This window comes from Thalia democratica, chromosome 9, assembly GCF_965202585.1.
Source record: "Thalia democratica chromosome 9, ktThaDemo2.hap1.1, whole genome shotgun sequence".
Lineage (NCBI taxonomy): Eukaryota > Metazoa > Chordata > Thaliacea > Salpida > Salpidae > Thalia > Thalia democratica.
In genome coordinates, this window is record NC_139173.1 from 25,841,348 (window position 1) to 25,849,714 (window position 8,367).

General features: G+C 36.7%; 5 protein-coding genes across 5 annotated transcripts; all 5 read right to left on the reverse strand.

Annotated features, from left to right (window-relative positions):
• Nucleotides 1-58: 58 nt before the first annotated feature.
• On the reverse strand, nucleotides 59-1,211 carry LOC145845056 (uncharacterized). The gene is made up of 2 exons (XM_082952475.1): nucleotides 747-1,211; nucleotides 59-397 (listed from the first exon to the last, which is right to left on the reverse strand). The coding sequence occupies exons 1-2, from the start codon at nucleotides 1,209-1,211 to the stop codon at nucleotides 59-61; spliced, it is 804 nt and encodes a 267-aa protein (XP_082808601.1).
• A 4,535-nt stretch (nucleotides 1,212-5,746) lies between these two features.
• LOC145845057 (histone H2B 1/2-like) lies at nucleotides 5,747-6,106 on the reverse strand. The gene has a single exon (XM_082952476.1). It carries the CDS (start codon nucleotides 6,104-6,106, stop codon nucleotides 5,747-5,749), a length of 360 nt encoding a protein of 119 aa, XP_082808602.1.
• A 164-nt stretch (nucleotides 6,107-6,270) lies between these two features.
• LOC145844221 (histone H2A) lies at nucleotides 6,271-6,651 on the reverse strand. The gene has a single exon (XM_082951593.1). It carries the CDS (start codon nucleotides 6,649-6,651, stop codon nucleotides 6,271-6,273), a length of 381 nt encoding a protein of 126 aa, XP_082807719.1.
• A 182-nt stretch (nucleotides 6,652-6,833) lies between these two features.
• Nucleotides 6,834-7,145, reverse strand: LOC145845058 (histone H4-like). The gene has a single exon (XM_082952478.1). It carries the CDS (start codon nucleotides 7,143-7,145, stop codon nucleotides 6,834-6,836), a length of 312 nt encoding a protein of 103 aa, XP_082808604.1.
• A 188-nt stretch (nucleotides 7,146-7,333) lies between these two features.
• On the reverse strand, nucleotides 7,334-7,744 carry LOC145845059 (histone H3). Its single transcript, XM_082952479.1, has one exon. The coding sequence runs from the start codon at nucleotides 7,742-7,744 to the stop codon at nucleotides 7,334-7,336; it is 411 nt and encodes a 136-aa protein (XP_082808605.1).
• Nucleotides 7,745-8,367: the final 623 nt, after the last annotated feature.

Below are 8,367 nucleotides of genomic sequence, written 5' to 3' on the forward strand. Positions count from 1 at the left end.
TTTTTCTCACTGTCAAAGTTTTAAGGTGGCCCTGAAAAGGACCGGTTTTAGCTAACGCTCAAGCTCTTTCGCCACGCATTCTCCTGGCGAGCTGGATGTCTTTGGGCATGATTGTCACACGCTTGGCGTGGATCGCGCAAAGGTTAGTATCTTCGAACAAACCAACGAGGTACGCTTCGCTTGCTTCTTGCAAAGCCATAACGGCACTGCTTTGGAACCTCAAGTCAGTTTTGAAGTCTTGAGCTATTTCACGTACCAGACGCTGAAAAGGCAACTTGCGCAAAAGAAGCTCAGTTGACTTCTGGTAGCGTCTGATTTCTCTCAGAGCAACTGTGCCGGGCCTGTAGCGATGAGGCTTCTTCACACCTCCGGTAGCGGGTGCGCTCTTGCGAGCGGCCTTGGTGGCGAGCTGTTTCCTTGGAGCCTTGCCTCCGGTTGACTTACGAGCGGTTTGCTTGGTACGAGCCATTTTGATGATAAAACTGTTTGTTGCAAGACAGTTTATATACTGTTCGCATAGACACGGACGCGAGCGATTCCGCTGTGTAGTCTAATTTGCATATTTTCAACTTAGCATTGTTTTATGCATTTCGAGTTGCGTTATATTTTGTTTGAGTGGTCCTGAAAAGGACCTTGGGTAAAAGAACAACTTATTTTTTGCAGCTCTTCTTCTTGGATGCTTTTTTGGCTGCCGGCTTCTTCTTGGTTACTTTCTTCTTCTTGCTTGCAGCTTTTTTAGATGCTGCCTTCTTAGGAGCGCACTTTTTAGCAGGTCGCTTTTTGGCTGCTGGTTTTTTTGCAGCCTTCTTGGGAGCACACTTCTTTTTTGGTTTTTTAGCTGCGGCCTTCTTTGCTGCTGGCTTTTTAGCTACTTTCTTTGTCCTCTTCTTGGGCCCAGCAGCTGGCATTGGAGCAAGCTTGAACGAGCCAGAAGCGCCTTTTCCAGTTGTCTGGAGAAAAGCACCTTTGGTCACGCCGCTGGTAAGTGCTCTCTTCAAGTGAGAATTGGAAGCTGTGAGGTCAAGCTTGTAGGTGTCCGCAATAAACTTTTGTATCTTCTGGCGGGATGTACCTTTTCGTTCCTTCATTGCTCCAAGGGCAGAGCTAATCATTTCCCTGTAAGTAGGGTGCTCTGCCTTCTTGGCGCTTGGTCTCTTGGAAGACCTGGCTGCGGCTGGCGCTGGTACTGCTGCTACTGCTGTGGTAGACATGATGAATGAATAATAAAGCGACCAAAACGATACTTGCAAGAGTTACTGACTGTGACGAATTGACTGTCGAGCAGTTATGCTTTGCAAGGTACCTTTTACTTCTTAGCATTTTTGCATTAGCATGTTTGTTTAACACATATATGCTTATAAAAACTTAGTTGTCTTATTACGAATGTTGAAAAAGTTCCAGTAAGAAAGAAACCATATCTAACTTGTTCTAAAAGTAATTTTTTTTAAAGCATTAGTTTGAAAAGTCCAGAAATAACAGCCTGTATCTTACAGCACACCTCTAAATACATTAAGAAAAACATAAATGAAACAAAACATGTTAACACACTCCCGACTGAGTTTTCCTTTGCCGCTCACCTAAAGTAATAAAGTTTTAACAAAGCACAAGGTTTTTTTTTACCTCAAACTTAAACAAAGTTTCATTATATCGATTTCATGGAGTTTTGTTAATCGTAAGTTCTATCAAGTATGTTCAAGTTAATTACAGTTTAAACTAATGTGTAAAAAGTAATTTCAAAAGAATAAAAGAGTTCATTTTGTTTAGCTTTACTAGTTATGATTACTCATAATCAATATACTCATAAGCAATGTACTCAAAACTTTTATTAAACAGACAACTAGATAACTTTGTTCTTGCACATACTAGTAACTTACCTTACAACAATGTTTTCCAAACAACCTTTCAAAAACGTACTGTACAGTAACTATGATGATACTTGTTTGAAAGTTGTAAACTACGTTTAAACACAAATTTTATTTTCCAGTGTATATGAAAAACTAGTTTAACAGGTAAGTAGTTTAACATTCAATTGGTGTTTCAAACAACTGATTCAAGCTGTTATACAGTTTAAAAAATAACTGATGCGATTTTGCTCGTTAAACTTAAACCTTGATCAAACTAAGAACTTTAACTTTGCAGATTTCAACCGAATAAAGTGTGCTGATAAAAGTGAACAAATGGATTTGGTTGTAAATTTTTCAAACAAAATAAAGTTAATTAAATTCAAAGAAGTAAATAAGTCGAAAAAGCTTATGAACACTAGCACTAAATTTGAACTTAAACAAAAGCTGATATCTTTTGGATGAAAAATTTTACGTAAAAAAAGAGGTTGGTTTATTTTTTAAGCAGCATTATATACAAAATAAAATCGAGTAAGAAAATCGAAATGAAAAAGTTTTGAAGTAAAATTGACAAACTTAGTGTTTGAATAAAGCTTTGTTTACAATCAGCACTCATAACCTTTCAATCTATCTTTGAAACTTTTTAACTGGAAAATAATGCAACTAGGTTTTTTTTTCAAACTTTGTTTTGTCACTTCTCATAAAGTTTTAAAGTCAGTCGAAACAACATAGATACTGACACATATTTTGAAACAACAACAGTACTGTTTTTTAAAGTTTACGATTGAAGTGTTTACCAAGTTAAACATGTGTTTTAACTGCTTTACTGCTAATAGTAATTTCCTAGTTTACTCAACCTAGATTAATCATAATGTTCTGTACCATTGATTTCATTGACTAAATGTTTTGCTTTTCGAAATTCGTAACTAGTTATCTCTAACTTACTGTTAATGTAGTTAAAAACACAGCTTAGGATAAGTTACATTTTATTCTCGGATGTCGTTAAGAACATAGCTGTTGTAGCAATAACATATAAACTTGAAGCAAAGTAACTGTTATCTTATTCAATTATAGACCATATAAAACAAAGTATTTGCTTGATTCAAAGTTTTACATTGTAGTTTGCCTATTATGGAACTTGTACTGTCACATAATAGGCTGTAAAAAAATGAAGGCTAAAAAAGTTTTTGTCTTGCTTTGTCCAATTTTTCTTCTTCTTTACATTTATAAAAACTACACAGCTTAAAGCAACAAGTTACAGTAATTTTGCTTTCTTATGTATAGCGTACTTAAGGGTAACAAACAAGTGGTAACAAGTTTTTTACTTCTTTTCTTTGTACCATGTTTCAGCTAATCAATTGGTTTATTTCATATGCTTGACAAGATTAGAAAGCTTAAATCAAGTAAGTAGATGTAAGCTTTGTAAAATAAAAGATTTATTTATACAAGTTCATCATTTTATTAAGGTATTTTGTTTTGTAAATTGCGTACTTGTTAATAGCGTTCTCTTTCTTTTGAACAAACGATGTTGTTTACATTTATGTGTTACACCAGTTTTGAATTGTTAAGCATGTTTCAGTTGTAGTTTAATTGTAATTGAACAGTATTTTTTAAGGACACTAAACATTGTTTGTTATTAACAGTTTAAAACGTTTTCAGTTAATAAGTCAAAGTTTTATTTCTGTTTAAGCGTACTATTTTCATTGAAAAATAAAAATAGTTTTTACAGTGACGTAGGCACAGTTTTTTTTAATAAACTAAAAAACAAATGAAATATTGAATTAAAAAATGTCCACAAAGTAAGCATGAATAAGAATAAGTTTTATTTGGAAAAGAAAGTTAAAAGGAAAAAGGCCACGAAAAAGACACTCAAGTTAGTTAAAGCTTTTCACTAAGCATTCGACAATAGTAAGCAATAAAGTAAGGATTAGAGCAGTTATCTAGCTAGAGTTCCTTTCTTAACAGTTGCATAAAAAAAGTACAGTAGAGAAATTGTAGCGAGCTAGGTATTTAATAAATAATGGGTTTATAGTTTGGAGGGAAATTGTTTTTTGATTCTTTTTCACCACAAAGTTGATTAAGTGTGTGTATTTGTGTTGTTGAGTTTAGTAGTCATTAGTAGCTTGTGTATTTAATTGGTGATCCACCTAATCTTTAGATTCAAAAAGTACATAGCTTAAAACAAACAAGTATCGTCGTTTTGAGTTGTCTCATACATAGTTTAAAAAAGAGTTACAAAAAATGGTAACAAGCTGTTCCATTTTTACCTTGGAATCATGTCGTTATTTGTCATAGCCACAGAAAAAATGAGTTCAACAAAACAAGTATGAGCTTTGTAAGCAGAAAGATTATTTCAATTGTATGTTTGTTTTAAACAATCACTGTTGTTTACATTACTGTTCAACTTTTAAACAGTTTTTTATTGTTTCATTTGCATTCTGATAAGTAAAACTAATACTTATTTGACAATCAGACCTTAAATAAATATCATTGAGCATTTTTAGTATCAAAGCAAAGTAAATGTTTCTTCTCATTTAATATAATGTCTTATTTAAGCATAATTTTTTATTTAGTGACAGATTGATTTTTTTATTAAACTAACAACAAATATCTATTGAGTGTTTGAAAAACAAGTTTACAAAGTAAAATGAACTAGAATAAGTTTTGTTTAAACAATAAGTTAAACAAGAAAATTCCCATTAAAAAACATTTTTACCTAACATTTAAATACTAGTGAAGCAGAAAAACTTATTCTACATTATCAAAAGTAGTTTAAAATGTCAAGTAGAACTACAAAAACTAAAGTAAGTGTAACTAACTAGTAGAAACAAAAACAGAGAAATTCAGCTTTAGAAAGTTTATTTAGAAGTTATTGAAACACACTAACTGTTACTTTTTACCAACACGCACAATGTAGATATAAATTTGTACATTTTTTTGTCGCTTAGTTTAAGCTTGTTTGACACTGTTTACTCGACATTAGTAGCTGCTTAAATCAACTGGTGGTCCTGATTACTTTAGATATGTAGAAACATAACTTTCAACAAACTACTAGAGTTGTTAAAGGTCAGTAAGTTGTCTCATATCTAGTTAAAACAAGTACCTTTTACTTTGAAAACTAGAATAATAAATTACTTAAAAAAGTACAAGCAGTTACTTTTTTGTGTTTTACCAAGTTTCAACCAATGAGCTGGTTTGTTTTGTGTGTTTATGTTTTGAATTGAAAATGTTTCTTGAATATGCTAAACAGAAGTTAGCTTTGAAAGAAGGAATATGTTATTTTACTTGAAAAACACATCTGTAATTTTTTGTCTTGAACAACCATTTTTGTATTCATTTATGCATTCGTAACTTTTTAAAACGTGTTACATGGCTTCAATTGCAGTTAAGTTGATAAGAAGAACTCGTTTAAAAAGTTAAAGCTCGGTTGTGTTACTAATAATCAACAACAACTTAAAATAAAGTTACAACTAAGTTTTTGCATGTTATAAGTGATATACATTTTTGTTTAAAAAGATGATACTTTTTTGTAAGCACTTATTTATTGAATGTTTCAACAGAACTTCAGCAAATGAATAAAAACAAGTGTTTTGTACAAAAAGTATTCAGATGAAAAATCTTACGGACAACAAAATCAAGTTAGTTAAACATCTTTTACAAACCATTTGATTACAAGCACTACTACTGTTTTTAGACTAATGCAATGCTTTTTCTACAATATAACGAGTTACAAGTTTATAAAGTATTTGAAACAAAAAAAAAGTGTGTTCATTCAAGTATATGAGTTTTTAATTTACACAAATAAGAATTTATTTGTACTAAGCTTATATTCTTGTACTTTAAGTAAACATGAACAGCTGGTTCTATTCAAATGGTGGTCCTGAAAAGGACCGGTTGTTTAGCGTTTATTTTGAGCTGGTGTATTTGGTAACAGCTTTAGTTCCTTCTGAAACTGCGTGCTTTGACAACTCGCCGGGGAGCAAGAGCCTGACAGCAGTTTGAATTTCGCGGCTGCTAACAGTTGACCTCTTGTTGTAATGAGCCAAACGTGAAGCCTCTGCTGCAATGCGCTCGAAGATGTCGTTGACAAATGAGTTCATGATTCCCATTGCCTTGCTGGAAATTCCGGTGTCGGGGTGCACTTGCTTCAAAACTTTGTACACATAGATGCCAAAGCTTTCTTTGTTCCTCCTCCTTCGCTTCTTCTTGCCGTCGACCGGAGCGGTCTTGGCTACTGACTTCTTCGCGCCTTTGGTTGCTGTCATGATGATGTGTGGACTTCTGTCTCGGCGCCAGTTTATATGCTGAAAAATTATGCAAATTAGCATAGTTCCGTACGCGAACGATAGCTGGTTTCTCTCACTTCACAATTCTCTCGTTTGTTGTAAATATTTTGGTGGTCCTGAAAAGGACCTGGTTTTTTTTTAACTTAGGCTGACTTTTTTGAAGCGGTCTTCTTAGGCAATAGTACTGCCTGGATGTTTGGAAGAACACCACCTTGAGCAATTGTGACGCCTCCGAGAAGTTTGTTCAACTCTTCGTCGTTGCGAATAGCTAGTTGCAAATGGCGAGGAATGATCCTGCTTTTCTTGTTGTCACGAGCAGCGTTACCGGCAAGCTCGAGCACTTCTGCGCTCAAGTACTCGAGAACGGCAGCCAGATAAACTGGAGCACCAGCTCCGACTCTTTGGCTGTAGTTGCCGGTGCGCAACAGGCGGTGCACGCGACCGACTGGAAACTGCAGTCCTGCACGGGAAGACCTGCTCTTCGGCTTAGATTTGAGTTTTGATCCTTTACCACGTCCTGACATTTTGTTGTTCGAATGATTGTGATGATAGCTTGCACAGCTCACTATAAAACTCATACCTAACCGCGTCGAACGAAAAACTAATTTGCATATGTCATAGCTAATGCTTAATCTTGTCAAAAGTGTTGTAAAACTTTTATATTGAATTAGGTGGTCCTAAAAAGGACCGGGTTTGCTAAAAGCGATTAGCCACCGAAGCCGTACAAGGTTCTTCCTTGACGCTTGAGTGCGTACACGACGTCGAGTGCTGTGACGGTCTTGCGCTTGGCGTGCTCTGTGTATGTTACTGCATCGCGAATAACATTTTCCAAGAAAACTTTCATGACGCCTCTCGTTTCTTCGTAAATCAGTCCCGAGATTCGCTTAACTCCGCCTCGGCGAGCCAAACGGCGGATTGCCGGCTTCGTGATGCCTTGGATGTTATCGCGAAGCACTTTGCGATGGCGCTTAGCACCTCCCTTTCCCAAGCCTTTACCTCCTTTGCCGCGTCCAGACATGTTGTTGAATATACTTATTTCGTCAGTGCGTCGAGATTATATACAAGCTGTTACGGACGCGTACGGTTACTACTAACTAATTTGCATACTCAAAAAAGTCTCTTAACTTACATTTTTTCGTTCGGTTAAGTTTTTCTCACTGTCAAAGTTTTAAGGTGGCCCTGAAAAGGACCGGTTTTAGCTAACGCTCAAGCTCTTTCGCCACGCATTCTCCTGGCGAGCTGGATGTCTTTGGGCATGATTGTCACACGCTTGGCGTGGATCGCGCAAAGGTTAGTATCTTCGAACAAACCAACGAGGTACGCTTCGCTTGCTTCTTGCAAAGCCATAACGGCACTGCTTTGGAACCTCAAGTCAGTTTTGAAGTCTTGAGCTATTTCACGTACCAGACGCTGAAAAGGCAACTTGCGCAAAAGAAGCTCAGTTGACTTCTGGTAGCGTCTGATTTCTCTCAGAGCAACTGTGCCGGGCCTGTAGCGATGAGGCTTCTTCACACCTCCGGTAGCGGGTGCGCTCTTGCGAGCGGCCTTGGTGGCGAGCTGTTTCCTTGGAGCCTTGCCTCCGGTTGACTTACGAGCGGTTTGCTTGGTACGAGCCATTTTGATGATAAAACTGTTTGTTGCAAGACAGTTTATATACTGTTCGCATAGACACGGACGCGAGCGATTCCGCTGTGTAGTCTAATTTGCATATTTTCAACTTAGCATTGTTTTATGCATTTCGAGTTGCGTTATATTTTGTTTGAGTGGTCCTGAAAAGGACCTTGGGTAAAAGAACAACTTATTTTTTGCAGCTCTTCTTCTTGGATGCTTTTTTGGCTGCCGGCTTCTTCTTGGTTACTTTCTTCTTCTTGCTTGCAGCTTTTTTAGATGCTGCCTTCTTAGGAGCGCACTTTTTAGCAGGTCGCTTTTTGGCTGCTGGTTTTTTTGCAGCCTTCTTGGGAGCACACTTCTTTTTTGGTTTTTTAGCTGCGGCCTTCTTTGCTGCTGGCTTTTTAGCTACTTTCTTTGTCCTCTTCTTGGGCCCAGCAGCTGGCATTGGAGCAAGCTTGAACGAGCCAGAAGCGCCTTTTCCAGTTGTCTGGAGAAAAGCACCTTTGGTCACGCCGCTGGTAAGTGCTCTCTTCAAGTGAGAATTGGAAGCTGTGAGGTCAAGCTTGTAGGTGTCCGCAATAAACTTTTGTATCTTCTGGCGGGATGTACCTTTTCGTTCCTTCATTGCT

Coding starts and splice junctions, on each gene's coding strand:
- LOC145845059 (XM_082952479.1), bottom strand. CDS start 7,744: ATGGCTCGTACCAAGCAAACCGCTCGTAAGTCAACCGGAGGCAAGGCT.
- LOC145845058 (XM_082952478.1), bottom strand. CDS start 7,145: ATGTCTGGACGCGGCAAAGGAGGTAAAGGCTTGGGAAAGGGAGGTGCT.
- LOC145845057 (XM_082952476.1), bottom strand. CDS start 6,106: ATGACAGCAACCAAAGGCGCGAAGAAGTCAGTAGCCAAGACCGCTCCG.
- LOC145844221 (XM_082951593.1), bottom strand. CDS start 6,651: ATGTCAGGACGTGGTAAAGGATCAAAACTCAAATCTAAGCCGAAGAGC.
- LOC145845056 (XM_082952475.1), bottom strand. CDS start 1,211: ATGTCTACCACAGCAGTAGCAGCAGTACCAGCGCCAGCCGCAGCCAGG. Junction 398..746: donor AAAAGTGCGCTCCTAAGAAG/GCAGCATCTAAA, acceptor CTCGCCACCAAG/GCCGCTCGCAAGAGCGCACC.